The sequence below is a fragment of the Trichosurus vulpecula genome, chromosome 1, assembly GCF_011100635.1.
Source record: "Trichosurus vulpecula isolate mTriVul1 chromosome 1, mTriVul1.pri, whole genome shotgun sequence".
NCBI classification, from domain to species: Eukaryota; Metazoa; Chordata; class Mammalia; order Diprotodontia; family Phalangeridae; genus Trichosurus; species Trichosurus vulpecula.
Window position 1 is genome coordinate 26,556,207 of NC_050573.1, and position 18,794 is coordinate 26,575,000.

Sequence of the window (18,794 nt, forward strand, 5' to 3'; positions counted from 1 at the left end):
GTCCATGTCTTTTCTCTGCAGAACCTCTGAACGTCGGGGGCATCGTGGGAGCAGTTGTGATCTTGCTCCTGTTGGGAGTGGGAACAGTCTTAGGTTTTATATTGTACTACAGTCCAAATATCTGCCTGAAAGGTAGGAGCTACTTGGTAGTCTTCAGGGTATCCCCAAAGGAAGCCTAGAGAAAGAATTCCCATCCCCTTTCCCAACCTAAATCCCACCTTTACAGGCTTCTCCATTGTGGCCAAATCGGGTGATTCTGCCTCGATTCCACCTTGTCTCCCTTGCTTCCCGTAAGGGCACTCAAGTCCACTGAGCTTGGTGGAAGTATTCTGCATTCTTGTGAAGATGTCCCATTTATTAAGAACTTGTTGTAACCTCAAATGAATGACAGTAAACACTAATCTCTCTCTCTCTCTCTCTCTCTCTCTCTCTCTCTCTCTCTCTCTCTCTCTCTCTCTCTCTCTCTCTCTCTCTCTCTCTCTGTCTCTTCCCATCTGCCCTTCAGTAGGAAACAGTCTCAGGTGAGTGTTTATTGGCCCAGCTCTGAGGCCTCTCCCTACACCAGACCTTCCCCAGTCCCTTCCCCTCTTCCTCAGATGATAACATGGCCTCCTCCCTCTTAAACTTCCTTTGGATTCATTTAGATCTACTTTGCATGCGCTTCTCTGTGTGTACCGTCTCCCCCTAGGACAGAGACTTCTGGAAGGCTGGGGATTGCTCCATTTTCTCTCTGTATCTTCAGTATCCAGCACACTGCCTTGCCCATTGTACGTGATTAATAGAAGTCTCTTTTATTGAACTGGAACAAACCAAAAGGCCATGCCCATCAACTTGGCCTAATCCTGCTTCCTTCGTTGCCCTTTGTCAGCTTTTAATTTTGAGTGAGTCACAGATCCTGGGGAGACTGCTTTTTGCAAATACCTTGCTTTGGGCATGTGTCCTTGAAAAGGTGTATGAAAACTGAGTCATTCCAAATGCACTAGGAGAGCTTGGTACACAGGGGAATGAATCCCCTTATTGTAAAGCAAAGATAATGGGTTAATAGCAATCCAGACTGTTGGAAAAGGACAAAGTAAAAAAAAAATGGTTACTTTTTTTTTTTACTTTGGATCAATACCAGTCTTTTTTATCCTGGAGATATACATATACATATATATAACATTATATATAAAGCCATATGTTATGTATTAATACATTATATAGTGATCTATTATGTTGATTTTGTGTGTGTGTATATATATGTATGTATATATATATATGTATGTATGTATAGGTAAATTGAATTTTCATATCTAGCATTTGCTTAAAGCAAGGCACACCAGTATTTATTTGATATCAATAACTCTGGAATGTATATAGTTCACCCCAGAAAACCTCATCAGAACAGGAGTCTCTAGTCATTCTTAAGAAATGAAAGAGGCTAATGGAATCCTCTAGAATTGTGGAATTTATATTTATAAAGACCAAATACATGGTTGATATAGTTCCCAACCAGCAACAACTTGGGGGAATGGAAGTGAAAAGCATTTGTTAAGTATCTACTGGGTGTAACTATACTAAGTCCAGGGGACACAGCCAGAAAACCAAGCCAGCCTGTTCCTGCTCTCTGGGAGCTGCCATTCTATTTGAGGGAGACAACACCCAAAGGCGAGTTCATATCTGGGCAAGTGGCTAGACCCAAAAAAGTGAACAGAATGACTAAAGGTATTCATCAGCAGATGTTCCTGCTTCTAGTAAGAAACCTTATCTACTGTCTGATCCTGGAGAGGCAGGTAAGACCCCTCTCCAGGAGCAGGGGGCAGCATTTAATTTTCTGGAGATAGTCTTCTGCTTGTTCAGCTTTGGTTTCTAAAGAGTTACATCTGCTAAATGGTTGTTCAAGTTGTGGGGCTGTCCCCCCCAACTCCTGGGAATATGGGCCCACTGTGCCCCCTCTTCTTAGCCTCCCCCCTCCAACTATTTCCTTGGGAAGGAGCTCTGTACAGCCTTCCCTTCCTGCTCCTCCTCTTCTCCCCCCTCCCCCTCCTCTGTTAGTAATCCTAGATACTTGGTTCTCGAACAGCTTTTGGTCCAAGATAAACATTACTGGTATTCTGTCCTCCTCCCTCCTCCTCTTCCTCCTCCAACAATCTGCATTGATTTTTAGCCCGTCATTTCTCTTAAATGCTGATAAATAACTCCCTTGGGTTCCGGACTCTAATGAGCCAGATACAAGAGCTTTGGATGACCTAAGATAAGAATAATGGTGACAATAGCTAACATTTAGGTAGCACCTACTATGTGCTAGTCACTGTGCTAAGCACTTTTTAATCATTATCTTGTTTGATCCTTACATCAGCCCTGGGAGGGAGGTGCTGTTATTATTCTCATTTGACAGAGGAGGAAACTGAGTGGCTTTCCATTTTCACACAAAATGAATTTGAACTCAGGTCTTCCTGACTCTAGGCAAAGTGCTCTAACCACTGTCATAACAATCACAAAAACAACAACTAACATTTATGTAGTGTCTACTATGTGCAAGGCATTTTACAATTATTATCTCATTCAATGCTCACAACAGCCCTATTATTATTATTATTATTAATATATATAATTATAATAATACTATTAATATATTATTATAGGTCCTATTGTTATCATCTCCATTTTACAAGGAGGAAACTGAGGCAAACAGGTTAAGGGACTTGCACAGCATCACACACAGCTAGTAAGTGTCTAGATTTGAACTCTGGTCTTCCTGACTCCAGGCCCAGCGCTCTAGCCATCTAGCAATCCCTTAAGATAGACCCTGCCCCTGAGCCAGCCTGGTCACACAGCACCAGGACCAGTGCATGTAGGAAGCTTAAGAAATGACCAGCTTATCGCTTCTCGGCCTTTTGGCTAAGATCAAGTGTAGTATCTGTTCTTATCAGTTTAATATCTGATACATCCTCTATCCAAGGACAATATATTAAATTTTGATTACATTAAATTGAAAAGTTTTTGCACAAACAAAGCCAATACAACCAAGATTAGGAGGGAAGCAGAGAATTGGGAAAGAATTTTTACAGCCAATGTCTCTGATAAAGGTCTCATTTCTAAAATATATAGAGAACTGAGTCAAATTTATAAGAATACAAGTCATTCTCCAATTGATAAATGGTCAAAGGATATAAACTGGCAGTTTTCAGAAGAAGAAATTAAAAGTATCTATAGTGGAATCCTCTATAGTCATATGAAAAAATGCTCTAAATCACTATTGATTAGAGAAATGCAAATCAAAACAACTCTTAGGTACCACATCACACCTATAAGATTGGCTAACATGACAAAACTGCAAAATTATAAATGCTGGAGAAGATGTGGGAAAATTGATACACTGATGCATTGTTGGTGGAGTTGTGAACTTATCCAGCCATTCTGGAGAGCAATTTGGAACTATGCCCAAAGGGCTATAAAAATGTACATACCCTTTGACCCAGCAATACTACTTCTAGGGCTGTATCCCAAAGAGATCATAAAAAGGGGAAAAGGACCCACATGTACAAAAATATTTATAGTAGCTCTTTGTGGTGGCCAAGAACTGGAAATTGAGGGGATGCCCATCAGTTGGGGAATGGATGAACAAGTTGTGGTATATGAATGTAATGGAATACTATTGTGCTATGAGAAATGTTTAGCAGGCAGACTTCAGCTGGAAAAACTTATATGAACTGATGCTGAGTGAAGTGAGCAGAACCAGGAGAACATTGTACGCAGTAACAGCCACATTGTACAATGACTGACTTTGATAGACTTAGCTCTTCTCAGCAATGCAAGGACCTAAAACAACTCCAAAAGACTCATGATGGAAAATGCCATCCCCATCCAGAGAAAGAACCGTGGAATCTGAATGCAGATCAAAGCAGACTATTTGCTGTCTTGTTTTGTTTTTTCTTTCTCATAGTTCCTCTCATTCATTCTAATTCTTCTATACAGCATGACTAACATGAAAATATGTTTAATAAGAATGTATATATAGAGCCTACATCAGATTGCACACTGTCTTGGGCAGGGGGAGTGGAGGGAGGCAGAGAAAATTTGAAACTTATGGAAGTGAATGCTGAAAACTAAAAATAAATACATTAATTTATTTTTAAAAAAAAGAGAAGAAATGACCTGCTGGGGCCATTTAAATTTTTGTACTCCAGTCTAAGACATAAATATAGCCCTTGCCATCAAGGAGCTTACAGTCTAGGTAAGCTAAGGCCCTGTCAGTGATGTAGGAGGTTAGAGCAGAAGAAGATCAGAAAGCCAGAAGGGATACCTGAGCTGGGCTGCGCCTCAAAGGATGAGCAGGATTTAGGCAAGCAGAGGGGAGGAAGGAGGAGCATTTCAGGAATGAAGGCCTATATAAACTAAGGCTCAGAGGCAGGAATAAACATGACATGAACAGGTAGATCCTGGAGAAGACTGGCCTGTCTGAATAGGAAGATGTTTATTGAGCAAAGAGAAAGAAAAAGCAGAGCTTTGACTTGATGCAATTCTCTGGAGCAAATCAGTTGTCACTCTTCTGTGTATCACTCCATGGCTTCCTCAAAGCTTTAATTAAGAAGAATTTAGAACTCTCTGCATTTCCCCAGGTAGTTCCCCAAGATTGCAAGTCCCCAGAGTTTGGGCAAGGGGCAGCACAGGGCCTGGCACATAGTAAGCACTACGTAAATGTTAGTTGTTGTTGTCATTATTAATATAGTGGATAGAGCACTGGGTCTCGAGTCTGGAAGACCCAAGTTCAAATCCATCTTCAGACACTTACTAGCTATGTGACTCTGGGCAGCCTTTTGACTCAGTTTTCCCTTTGGGCTTTAGGGGTCAAGACTCAAGTGATGTCATGGTCCTGGTCGATTCACAGGATGAGGAGGAGGAAGAAGCAGAGGAAGAGGCAGAAGAAAGAGAGGTGGAAGACTTGCCAAAAGAGATAACCAGACATGGCCATATACACCGGGTGACTGCCCTGGTGAATGGAGATGTGGAAGGCATGGGTAATGGGCTCCAGGCCCTACAAGGTGAGCCCCTTCTCCTCAGTGATACTTACCAGCTGGTAGTGGGAATTAGCTTAGACCCTGAGCTAGAGAGTGACTTTAGATTTCATAGGAGATGAAAGAAAGGCATTTAGCTCAAACTTTCCCCAAAGCCTGGGTGTTGGAGAGGCAGGGAACAGAAATTAAAAATCCTATCAGGGAAAAAGTCATGGTCTACAGTGGAAAGAAAATTGGTCTGGAAAGAAAGAAAGAAAGAAAGAAAGAAAGAAAGAAAGAAAGAAAGAAAGAAAGAAAGTAAGTAAGAAAGAAAGAAAGAAAGAAAGAAAGGAAGGAAGGAAGAAAGAAAGGAAGGAAGAAAGGAAGAAAGAAAGAAAGGAAGAAAGAAAGAAAGGAAAGAAGGAAGAAAGAAAGGAAGGAAGAAAGGACAGAAGGAAGAAAGAAAGAAAGAAAGAAAGGAAGAAAGGAAAGAAGGAAGGAAGGAAGGAAGGAAGGAAAGAAGGAAAGAAAGAAGAGGGGAAGAAAGGGAGAAAGGAGGAAAGGAGAGAGTAAAGGAGGGAGGGATAGAAGGAAGGAAGTGTTCATGAAGCACCTACTGTGTGCCAGGCACTATGCTAAACACTTTACAAATATGATCTTTGATCCTCACAACAACCCTGGAAAGTAGGTGTGATTATTAGCCCTATTTTACAGCTGAGCAAACTGAGGCATGCAGCAGTTAAGTGATTTGCTAGGGTCACACAGCTAGTAAGTGTCTGAGGCTGGATTTGAGCTCAGGTCTTCCTGCCTCCAGGCCTCAGGCTCTATCCACCACACCACCTAGCTGCCTCAGAACTCAGAACGACCTGACTTTTATTCCTGCCTCGGACACCAGCCTTGTGACCCCAAGCAAGTCATTTAATCTTTCTCAGCTTCAGTTAACTCATCTGAAATGGAAATAGTTCACAAGGTCATTGTGCAGATGAAATGAGATGGCGTATAAAACCTTTTGCAAACCTTCGAGTGCTATGGAAACGTTAGCCATCATTACTATCGTCTTCACCATCACTCACATTATTATTATTATTGTTATTATTAGGGTTCAGAGGACCTGGGTTCGTATTCCCACTCTGTTGCTTTAATGTCTGTGTGACCTTGGGTGAGTCACTTGATGCTTTGTAGGACCCAGTTTCTTCCTTTATTAGTAAAATGAGGACTGGATGGACTAGATGGTCTCCAAGCTTCCTTTCAGTTCCAAATTTTATAATCCCATTGGTGAATCAGCTCACCAAATATTTGCTGTTTCAATCAACAAACATTTATGGAATCCTTGTCAGCATGGTGTTGGACACAAAAAAATACAATACTGAGTCTCTTTTCTCCAGGAGAGGACAAGAAATGGGGAGAAAAGATAGTGATGAGTTAAACAACACAAGATTTAAGTGACAGTTTAAGCTGACTAGAGAAGGGTCAGAAGGTGATATGAGGTCAGCTGAACAGCGGAGATGCTGGTGGCTGGAGGACGCCGACCATTGGAAGATGCCACCAAGGACTATTGTGGTCAGAGAAGGTTTGACTGGTGAGGTGGGATTTGAGCTGGGTCTTGAAGGATCCTTTGATCATAGGATCCTAGATCCAGAGCTGGAAGGGACCTTAGACATCATCTGGTCCAACCTCTCCATCCTACAGATGAGCAAATTGATGGCCAGGGACATGAAGCAATCCTAGAATCCAAGATCTAGAGCAGAAATGGTCTTTAGAGGCCAACTAGTCCAGCCCCCTCATCTTGCAGATGAAGAAACTGAGGCTCACGTAGGTAAAGTAACAAGCATAGTCGTATGCTAGTAAGTGTTAGAGGTGGGATTAAAACCCAAATCTTCCTGACTCCAAATTGAACGCGTTAGCCACTATGCCAAGCTGCCTCTCAATTCCTCTCTCAATAGGACTTAGATTTGGAAAACAAATTGTCCATTATTATACAGGCACACACTACCCCAGATCACTACCCAGACCCCCGAATCTGAGTCTGGATTTATTTGTTGAAAACAAGTCCAAAAAAGCATTGTGTTCCTTAGGGCTGGTGGCTGAGTAAGAATACCACGTACCAAACAATATGTTGGCTCTTTCCTTTTCTTTTTTGCTGTTCAGATGACAGTAGGGAAACCCAGAGCGACATTTTCCAGGAAGAATGTGACCGACCTGTTTGATGGACAGTTCAACTTTCCCTTCATGTTGCTAGAGTGCTCTCGGAGGATGCTTGGTTGGAGTTTCAGCTTTTCCAGACGCCCTAAACCAAGACCCCAACCTGGGTTCTGAGATCTCTCGCTTTGGCAATGGTTTGGGCCCCTCAGCAATGATCCCATCTCCCCTTCTGTTCTTTTCTCCCTAATTAGCTTGGTTTGCTATCAGCTTCCTCAAGGATGCTAATGAGCCAGAGGGACAGGCAAACACTTGGGAGGAAGCCCTACATGTGGCTTTTGGTTTCTAAAGTGCAACTTTCCCTGAGAATCTTGGCCCTATCCAGATGTCCCTACTTCCCTGACAGCGCAAGTGAAATATCTTTCCTTAGCAATGGGAAGATGATTGAAGGTTTGTCAGCAGCTCGTGCCGGTGTACAGAGAAGAGTATTCTGGGATCCCAGGGCAAGCACCCAAAATGACCCAGGCAATCCCTTTGTCACTATCCAAGGAAGGTATAGGTGGACCAGATTTTTAGGCAAATGTCTGCTGGCTAAAGAAAAGGGCAGGATTTGCCAGAAACTGTTGTATCTGGAGGAGGCCCTTCCCTCCTTGGTGGGAAATTGGGTTAACTAAAAGTTACAGTCTCTCTGAGTGAAAGCATTGCTGTCAAGTTTCCTTTGAAGAAGTGGATTTGAATTATTAGAATGGAAGAGCACTGGACCTGGATGATCACAACCTGTGTATCCTTGGGCAGATCACCTCTCTGGGCCTCAGTCTCTTCATATGGAAAATGATGGTGTAGATGATTTCTAAGGTCTCTTCAAGCTCTATGGATCCTGTGATCATTCATAACTTTTCCAGGCCCATAGATTAGCCATAATTCTTTTTTGAAGAGGTGGGAAACTAATGAGATAACAAGGAAATGCTTTTATTTTAACCAGAATGTATAGGGAAATGCTATGCAGGGAACAGGAAAAGTGTAATTGGGTGAGCCTTTACTTTTTCTGATCCTTAGCCATTGATATGAAAGTCACTGATACAAAAGTAGAACTCAGCAGTTTGCCATGGAATGAGTAGAAATCTGGGCTGACTCTCAACTTTCTCACTCCCCTTTGGTGACCATGAGTCATGGTCATTCTTGGCCTGGTCTTGCCCATCTCTGAAATGTCGATAAGAAAACATCTTTTCTGCTTCCCCAAGGGGGTACTAGGAAGCTAGCCCCATTGGATAACTATGTAATGGAAGGAAAATTCTATGTAATAGTGACAAGTGGAGAGTCTAGTGAGCCGCCATTTTTTTTTTCCACAAGGCCTTCGGGGAGTGCATCCAATCAAGTCTTTCACATGACGGTTTCAGAGAATGTAAGGAGTTGTGTTACGCACTGTATTTGTTTTCCATGGATACAGATCTGCTCAAGATGGGGCCGGGATGTGTTTTGGGACTTGGAACTTGGAAGGCCTGGGTTTCTCATCTTGCCTCAAATATTCACTTGCTTTGTGAGCATGGGAAAATCACTTCACTTTTCTGATTTTCTCAATTTCATTATCTGTAAAATGGAGACAGAATACCTGTAGTACCTACCTCACAGGGCTGTCATGAGGCTCCAACAAGGTCATGTAGGTAACAGATGCTTTGGCAAACTTACTTATCCAGCTGCCTTTTTCATCACCACGAACTTACCATCATCCTGGACTGTGCTTGAATTCAGCAGCAGACTTTCACTTTTCTAATACTAAAGTTAACTAGGTTAAAAAGTTTGGGTTTTTTTTTAATCACATTCATTCACATGTTGCGGTGACTGTGATGACTGAAAGTGGTTTCATTACGCACAGATCTCACCATTAACTGCACATCATTCTGCATGAGAAGTGTAGTGGGTAGAGTTGACCTCAGAGTCAAGAAGACCTAGGTTCAAATCCTGCCTTTGTCATATACCGAGTATGTGACTCTGGGTGAATCACTTGGTCTCTCAATGCCCTAGGCAACCGTCTAACACTAAGGTACAGAGAAAGTACCAGGTAGAAAAAGTTCCCTGATGAGGCTTTCCCTTGAGTGCTGAAATCATAGGTTCAGACAAAAAAAATTGTGTAAAATAAACTTTTAGGAATTTTTTTCAAGATGTCAAACTAATGTCCATTCGCCAAAGTCAACCCAGCTACCTAACTATTTTGCTGCCAAGGCACAAGGTGAAATTAAATGCAGGGCCTTTCATCCCAGGAATCATAGTGTTATATTTTGCCTCTACACTGGGCAATTTCCATTTTGGCCCATAGTACTTCCACTATTTGACTACTTCATGTAGTTTCAGAATGGGCCACCATGACAGGTGTATTCTACCACCTCCAGGAGCTGGATCATAGTTTCCCCTATTTCAAGTCTTCCCAGGCCCATTTGGTAAAATTCCTGCATTTGAGAATATCTTCCCTTGGATGACTGGGGCTTGTCTGCCTTGATTTAGCAACTGACATTGTGGACCCTGGGAAACTTTATGCAATGGGAAATGAGAGAAAGTTGTGCAAGGTCATTAACTTCCTGTTCCTCCTATAGATATTTTAGTAAATGAGTCAGAGCAGAGATGGGGAACTATACAAGGTGGGGATTTTTCCACTCACAAATAAAAAGCTTAGTGCCAACTTGCTATTAGCCAAAGCAACCCTTAAAGCAAGCCACGAGCCATGCATGATTGATGTTGCTCATGTATGAGCACAGAAGACCTTGGGTGAGATTGTAGGTTCTTAGGTGCTTCGAATTTTCAAAGCATTCAAAGAAATGGGACTAAAGTATTTTTTAAAGGAAAAAAAAACCCTGAAATACCAAAGCTTTTTGAAGTTTCATCTTTCAATAAAACAGGTATCGTGACTTCATAGCAAATTCAGGAATTCTGTTTACCAGAATTTGGGTGGTAAATGTTTAGGGGCTACCATAGCATATCTTTTTTTCCATGAGGGCTGGTGGGGTTTGAGGAGGAAGGTAGAGCTTTTTGTATCTGGTTCCAATCATCACTGAAGCTCTAAAGTGAAGTTCTGTTATTCAAGCATGACTGCAATAGACACTGGAAGGTATTGGCACTTGCATTACTAAGCACTACAGAGTAGCTGGAAAGACTGTTTCCTGGATAAAGTTTTCTAAGATGACGCATTCAAATGCCAACAAGTGTAAATCTTCCATCCTGTGACTAGCCATGTTCTGCTATTAGGGCTTTTAAGAAACACAGTCAGGTATCTCTGTTCTAAATAATTTGATATTTTGTGTAGGGGCGGGGATGAGAAGAAATTAGTTTTGAGAGCTGTGGTTGTTTTTTTTTATGATTCTGGAATAAAGTTATTTTTCAACAAATAGTTTTTGTAATCTTCGTTTAGATCTGGTGTCCTTCCTTTAAAAAAAAAAAGTTGGTATTTTCCACTGGCTTTACTTAAGAGTTTAAGATGTTGCATAATCTACTGCTTCTCTGCCCTCATTTGATATGTTTTGGTATAACTATGAAGATACATTTGGAAAACCTCACTAGTCTGCCAACATTGGTTTTCCTTGCTTTCCCCACACAGCCTTATAATCCTCTGCATGCCACTTGTAGCCCATGACTCCCTACGTGTCTTACTTCATCATCCTTAGAAACAACATTTTTTGGCTTGGTCTGTTTTTTCTTCTTTACATTCATATGTACCCTCATCTCTGTGTTCACTTGTGACCAGACCCTCCTATTCCTCCAAATTTTCCTGAAGACTTCTATGAACTGACACAGAGTGAAGTGAGTTGACTTAGAGGGAAATGGATTAGATGATTTCATCATTGTAAAGATAACACAACTTTGAAAGACTTAAGAATTCTGATCAATGCAATGACCCCAACCACGACTCCAGGGGACCGAAAAGAAATTACTACTAAGATAATTAAAAAGGTTCGAAAGATATGGGTTCTGAGTAATTTAATCATTTCATTAATAAGGCCAGCACATTATTAATAAAAGGATGGTCCTTTGAGCAACTCTCTTAGACCAAAGACAATTATGGCAGTGGGCTCACAATTACTATATCCTTCAGAAGAGTAGGTGTTCAATAAAGGCCTGAGAGTGACACCATGTCACCCTTGGACTGAGAGATTTATCTCTATACCCAGACCACCCCCAGCCTTGGGCAATCTATTCAAAGAATGTATGCCCCATCCAAGCATGAGCAGAAACACAATGGCTACTCCACCAGGGTGGGGTCTAATACAAGAAAGTCCGATCTCATTATCAGCAAAGTCCTTCATGTGGCTGAACTTTTAAAAATCAGGCCTTTAGAAGAAGGGGAGAACTCTGAATCTCCCCAAATTATCAGTTATTAATAATCATTTCACTACCAATTTCCTGATAGGTGATGACTCTGGATGCAGATTGGACAAAACCAATGTGGGAATTTGTTTTGCTTGGCTAGGAAATTTTGTTATAAGGCTTTCAGTTTTGTGTTTTCTGTCTGAGAGTTAAGGATAGGATTCCTGCTCCCCCCCTACCCCGAAAAAATAGAGTGGAGAACAAAAGAAAGGGCAGAATGAGTCACAGGCAAGGAGGACAACTTTGAAACTTACATGCTTTGATTTCACATAAGTAGTTGTTATATCACTTGTCCTCTCAATGGATGGGGATAGGATTGGAGGGAGGGAGAGAATTTGGAACTCAAAATCTAAAGAGAAGAGAATGTTAAAAATAAGTAATAAATTAAAAGAAGAAAGTTACATTCTGAGCCTGTTATATGATTAGAAATGTAAATAGAGATTCAGTCTCATGTACAATCTTTTGTCCCATATTGTACACGGAAATGATAATTCTATTTGGTATTTAAGTTCAAATAAAAAAATAGTAAATGAAAAAAAAATTTTTTGAGAGAACTCTCCTGAGATAATACATCTTCCTACAATTTGAAGGGCTTTTGATGGTGGTGGTTGAGGAGTATGTGGTGTTTTGAAGTAGGTAGGTAAAATGTACTAAAAGGGAATTAATTGTGGCCACAGGAGGCCAAAAGTCCTGGCCCCTCTAACACTTCTCGAGTTGCTAGTTTTTCACTCGCCAAGGCTGGTTTTTCATTGGCTGTTGGGAAAGACTTAATAGGCATTTCTGCTGGGGTTTTTGGGAAAGGGATCTAAATCTCTGGCTACAACTTCATCATTTGCAAATCTTGGGACAATGTAAAATAATTTTGGGATTTGCTTTCAAATTGCCTTCAAATTCTTAATTTAAAAATGAAGAGTTGAGCTAATTTAAAATGGTGGTTGTTACCATATAAGACATGGTGCCCTGAACAAGTGTTTTCCTAAGGGCTCCTACATTAAAATTCCATTTCTATGAGGCTCATGACAAGATGTCACCAGGATATCAACCCAGGTCCCTTCTAAAACCTACAAAAGATGACTCCTGGGAACCTGAATCCCCAAGAACCAGAAGCCAAAAGTGTGAGCCCTTCATTCAAAAGATAAGATTATTACTCTCAGATTGTTTTGGTTTGGGGTGCTGGGAACCCTGAAATGCTAGGGTAACAAGGCAGTTTCCTCCAGGTTTTGGCAGAATGAAATGATTAGAGAGGAAACAGATATTGGAGGCAATTCTTAAAAAGTAATTCTACATAATTGCACTTACTAGAGGCAAGTACTGGACTGGAAGCATCAGAAACTGCCTAGCTCTGTGACCTTGGACAAGTCTCTTAACCTCTGTTAGCCACTGGAGAAGGAAATAGAAAATCAGTCCAGTGTTTTTGCCAAGAAAACTCCATGGATAGAAGTCCATGGAGTCATGAAGAGTCGGACGTGATCGAATGGAGGGCGCAGCAGTGCTAGGCTTGGGATCAGGAACATCTGAGTTTAAATCTTGCCTCAGTCACTTTGACCCCCACCCTCCTCCTTTAGCAAGTCACTTAATCACTGCCTGCCTCAGTTTCCTTATCTGTAAAATGGGGATAATGTTAGCACCTACCTCTCAGGATTGTTGCTAGGATCAAATAAAATAACATGTAAAGCACTTTGCAAACCTTAAAGTGCTATATATAAGTGCTAAATAAATTATTATTAGCACAGAAGATAATATTAGAAAATCATTATGATGATGCAATACATGTTTCACATGCATTTATTATTCACATGTAATTATTTCATATTTATTATTCACATACAATTATTTCACATTCTCTTTCACATGCATTTATTATTCACATATAATTATTTCATATTCTCTGCCTAACCTAGTATTCACTAAAAGGGAGAAAAATGAGAAATTTTTCTTTAATTTGGTAAAGGATAGACAGATATTAAATTAATTGGGTCTGTCTCCAAGTAATGTATTGTCATAGTTAAGATATTTAAGAACAGCTATCTTCCCTTCTACCCCCTAAAAATGTATTCTTTTGCCCATCACACACCGTCCCTTTTAGACCATAGCTTATTCTTATTGAGAGGTGGATTGCTTACTTAAGATCAGTTAGATTACAAAAATATTTCCTTATTGATCTTAAAATATTTAGGGTGTCAAAGTCAAGATAATTTAATATCTCTGGGAGATCCTGTAGATATTTGCTGTTGTTCATTCATGTCTGACTCTTCACGATCTCATTTGGGGTTTTCTTGGCAAAGATACTGGAATGGTTTGACATTTCCTTCTCCAGCTCATTTTACAAATGAGGAAACTGAAGCAAACAGGATTAAGTGACTTGCCCTGGGTCACACAACTAGTAAGTGGCTGAGGCTGGATTTGAACTCAGGTTTTCCTGACTCCAAGCTTGGGGCTGAATCCACTGCACAGCCTAGCTGCCCTCCCTAAGAGGGATGGAAGACAGGTGTGTAGACCTGACTAGACACCTGAGCTACTTATCAAATTGTCCCTTAGTGATTGTCCACTGTTCTTCCCCAGTAGCACAAATCTCATTCCATTCCACTCCTCTTTTTAATCGCCTCAGACACCACTCCTTTCCCTTCTCATTGGGTTTCCTTCCCTTCTACTTATCAACTTTTATCTCAACCCTCATTTCCTTTTTCTAAAGTGCTGTTTAATCAATCGAGAAATACTTATTAAGAACCTACTATAGGCTTGGCATCAGGCCAGGCATGGTAGGCACCGGTGATACAATAAACAAAACAATCCTTACTCATAAGTTTACATTCTCATTTTTTGTTGTTGATTCCCATGCCCTTCCTTCCCCCATCCTCCCAGCCCAGTTCCTTCCTTCATCACAGTTCCTAGGATTACAGGCTTACCGTAGGTTTTAACTGTAGAGCTGGAAATGATCTTATAGGTCTAGTACAACTCCCAATTTGCAGTTGAGAAAACAGGCTCAGAAACGTAATCTGACTTGTTTAATACCATACTGGCAGCAAGAGGTAGAGCCAAGGTTTGAAATTAGACCTTCTGATTCTTAATCCTGTGTTTTTATTACGGTGGTAGGGTTTTAAAATTTTAGTATTTTTCCCATCCCGAATTTAGCATCAAATAATACAAACATTAAATATTAAATAAAATTAACATTTCCATATGTAAAGTAGAACAGGAGAGGATTATTTACGAAACTCTGAGTTTTAACCCACAACTTACTTTTCCTTTTAAATATAATTCATTACATAACTTTCAAAGCCATCCTGATTGTTTCCTAGCCTTTCTTCTGTTTTGTTCTATGAGCTTTAAAAATGCATCAATGACCTCTTTTTTTCCTTTGGCAATCCTATCAATAATCCTCACACTTCTCCCTTACCCCCATACGAAAAGAGAAAAACAGAAGTCATGCCAAAATTGTCTAATCAAGCAAAACCGATTCCCACATTGGCTGTCTGAAAATGAACGTGTCTCAGTCGGCACTTTGCATCCATCCTCACTCTGGCAGGAGGTGGGTAGCATGTTTCAACGGTCCTTTGAAATTGTTTTGTCGTTGCATTGACCAGAGTATTTAAATCTTTTCGAGCTAGCTTTTTGTTACAATGTTGTTGTTACCGTGTAAATCATTTTCCTTTCTCTGCTGACTTCACTTTTCATCAATTCGTGTATCTCCCCACGTTTCTGAATAATATCCCTTTCATCATTTCTTTATGGTGCTATAGAATTTTATTACATTTTGTCATTGTTCAATCATTTCAGTCATGTCTGACTCTTGGTGACCCCATTTGGGGTTTTCTTGGCCAAGATAGTGGAGAAGTTTTGCCTTTTCCTTCTCCAGCTCATTTTACAGATGAGGAACTGAGGCAAACAGGGTTAAGTGACTTGCCCAGGGTCACAGAGCTAGTAGGTGTCTGAATTCTATATTACAATTTATTCAGTTCTTCCTCAATTGATGGGCATCCCCTTAGTTTCCAGTCCTTTGCTACAAAATATGGGTCATTTTTGTCTTTCTTTGATCTCTTTGGGGTATAGGTCTGGGTCAATGGGTATGCACGGTTTAATAGCTTCTTGGGCATAGTTCCAAATTGCTTTCCAGAATGGCTGGACCATTTCACAGATCCACTAACAGTGCATTAGCACTTAGGGGATAAGGAGAGGCTTCATGTAGAGCAGAGGCTCTCAAAATTATTTGGCCTACTGCCCCCTTTTCAAAAAAAAATTACTGTTTCCCCTGCATCCCCCAAAATCTACTTTCTTTAACTTTTTTTGGAAATTTGTGTCATTTCAAAAAAAAAAATAAACATTTTTTAAGTAACACATCTTAAATTTAATAATTTAGTGTAAATTGGTGGGCTTTTTTCCTGCATTGAAATTCTGATGATGCAGCATTGTGTCATATAGCCATATATTATTGTATTGTAAACAAGTTATTACATACATATATTCCTGATGATGCGTGCTGGATTTCCCAACAATTCACCACAAGCTCACCTGCCAACACTTGCTTGTTAAGACCTGTTGGCAGACTTGACCATTGATTGGTTATAACTTTGTAATATAATTTATAATTTTGTATATTTCTTTGGAAAATAATACAATTACTATGACTTTAACTCTGTTACACAACAGATGAAACATGTACAATTTTTCAAAATTTTCTTCTCTTCTTTCCTTATGCTTCCACTGCCCCCTTATTTTTATTCAGCACCCCGCAATTGCACCTGAGGCTACTACCAAACTCCTGGATCTTTCCAGTGTTCCCCAGGTGATGGTATCACCCACTTCGGCAGCCTAGGAATTGGAGAGGCTTACTTGAGTTTTGTCTTAAAGGAAAAAAAAGGGGCAAGTGGATTCAAGGCATGTCTTTTTTTTTTCCATACCTCCTATTTCTCTCCCAGCATTCCCCCTAAACAATGGACTTGTAGTCAGAAGACCTGAGTTCAAATATGGTTAGAGAGTGATTTAACCTCTCTGAGCCTCAGTTTCCTCAACTATAAAATGAGAGCATTGGACTAGCTGGCCTCTGAGGTCCCTCCCAAATAGGACTAAGGATATTATTGCTTCCACTTACTGTGTGACCTTTTGGGATTCACTGAAACTCTCTGGGCCTGTTTCTTCATCTGCAAAATGAAGATGTTTCCCTAGATCATCTATAAAGCCTTTTCCAGTTCTTAAATTTTTAATCTCAAGCCCCACTCCCATTTGTTTTACCCCAGTATCTCTCTGACTTTTATTTTATTCCCAGCATCTGTTTCTCCTTTCTCAGGTCCTATTTTTACCTTAGCACACTCACCTCTACCCTGATACATTATTAAGCACTTACTGTATGCTAAGAAAAATAATAATATAAAATAATACAAAAATGGGAAAAACAAGACAGCTTCTGCTCAAGGGGCTGACCTTCCAATTGGGGGAGATACATAAAAAAAAACCTTAAGTGAAGGTGAGATGGAGAAAGACCTGGACACCCTAAGGACGCAGAACAGCAGAAAATGACAAGGACCAGGAGTTCTTAGGTAAAGTCAGTAGGTGAGATGATAATGCTGGGGGATGGAAGGGACAAGGCAGATGACAAAGTCTGCTAGTCCACCATCTTACTAAATGGAGGCTTCCATCTATTTTTCATCAAAGTTGTATCTGTGTAATGCAGTGGCCCAGATGGGGTCAAGGTGGCCTCCACAGGGAAAGGAAGGAAGAGAGGAACGATGCCCCTGCCTTCCCTTCCTCTTTGATCTCAGTCTTTATATCTGTGGTCTTCCATCCTTCAGTCCCTATCTCCTCTGCTCAGTTTCCTCATACCTGTCCCCACATTTCTCTATAGTCACTCCCTCTCATTCTTTATATCTATTTTTCTCCCCGAACTTTAACTCTCTCCCCATATCTGTGCCTTGATAATACTTCAATCTCTGTCTCTCTTCTTCCTTCATCTAAGCCTTCAGTCCCCATATGCCCCATTTTTCTTGTCCTAGATTCCATCCTCTGTTTCTCTACTTAAGTTCCATTATTTGTGTACCCCCACATTTTGGCCCTCATCAACCATCCAGTCTTGCTATAATTCCCATAGTAAGTGGGATCCCTTAACCCCCCATATTTCCTTTTCAAACCATTCTCTCCCTGTCTTTATCTCAGCCCCATCTCCCTCAATTCAGACTCTCCCTATTAATCTCATAATTCTCACTTGTTTCCTCTGCTTGGGTTCCTTTCCCTCACCCCTCCACTCCTTTATTTTATTTTTTTAGGTCAGTTTATTTATTTTTAGTTTTCAACATTCACTTCCATAAGTTTTAAATTTTCTCCCTCTCCCTCCCTCCTCCCTCCTCAAGAAAGCCTGCAATCTGATATAGGCTCTACATATATATTCCTATTAAACATATTTTCACATTAGTCATGTTGTACAGAAGAATTATAATGAATGGGAGAAACCATGAGAAAGAAACAAAAGAAAAGAAAAGAAAAAAAGAAAATAGTCTTCTTCGCTCTGTATTCAGACTCCATAGTTCTTTCTCTGGATGTGGATGGCATTTTCCATCATGAGTCTTCTGGATTTATTTTAAGTTCTTGCATTGCTGAGAAGAGCTAAGTCTGTCAAAATCAGTCATTGCACACTATGGCTGTTACTGTGTATGATGTTCTCCTGGTTCTGATCACTTCACTCAGCATCAGTTCATATAAGTCTTTCCAGGTTTTTCTGAAGTCTGCCTGCTAAACATTTCTCATAGCAAAATAGTATTCCATTACATTCATATACCACAGCTTGTTCAGCCCCTCCCCAATTGATGGGCATCCCCTCAATTTCCAGTTCTTGGCCACCACAAAGAGAGCTGCTATAGATATTTTTGTACATGTGGGTTCTTTTCCCATTTTTATGATCTCTTTGGGATATAGCTCTAGAAGTGGTATTGCTGGGTCAAAGGGAATGCACATTTTTATAGCCCTTTGGGCATAGTTCCAAATTGTTCTCCAGAATGGTTGGAACAACTCACAGCTCCACCAACAATAAATTAGTGTTCCAACTTTCCCACATCTTCTCCAACATTTCTCATTCTCCTGTTTTGTCATGTTAGCCAATCTGATGGGTGTGATGTGGTTCCTCAGAGTCTATACACACACACACACACATATACATGCATGTATATGTGTGTGTGTGTGTGTGTGTGTGTGTGTATATATGTATGTATGTATATAGTAGACATAGGGTAATCTCAGAAGGCAAGGCTCTAGAAGTGATCCTGAGCAAGACATTAGACCTTTGTCTGCTTCAGTTTCCTCATGTGTAAAATGACAATAGTAACAGTACCTACCTCCCAA

General features: G+C 40.5%; 1 protein-coding gene and 1 pseudogene across 4 annotated transcripts in view; both read left to right on the forward strand.

Moving 5' to 3' along the window:
* Window positions 1-10,494, forward strand: part of VSIG10 (V-set and immunoglobulin domain containing 10) — a 38,996-nt gene extending 28,502 nt beyond the window's left edge. Inside the window, exons 6-9 of one of the 4 annotated variants that reach the window (XM_036761505.1) lie at window positions 22-132; window positions 506-521; window positions 4,828-5,024; window positions 7,125-10,494. In XM_036761505.1, the coding sequence (XP_036617400.1) occupies window positions 22-132; window positions 506-521; window positions 4,828-5,024; window positions 7,125-7,183 (383 nt within the window). In that variant the 3' untranslated portion in view covers window positions 7,184-10,494. Of the gene's footprint in view, window positions 1-21; window positions 133-505; window positions 522-4,827; window positions 5,228-7,124 lie in introns of those variants that run through there. The other 3 variants (XM_036761496.1, XM_036761490.1, XM_036761512.1) reach the window with 3 other exon arrangements.
* LOC118835129 lies at window positions 2,861-2,970 on the forward strand (annotated as a pseudogene).
* Window positions 10,495-18,794: the final 8,300 nt, after the last annotated feature.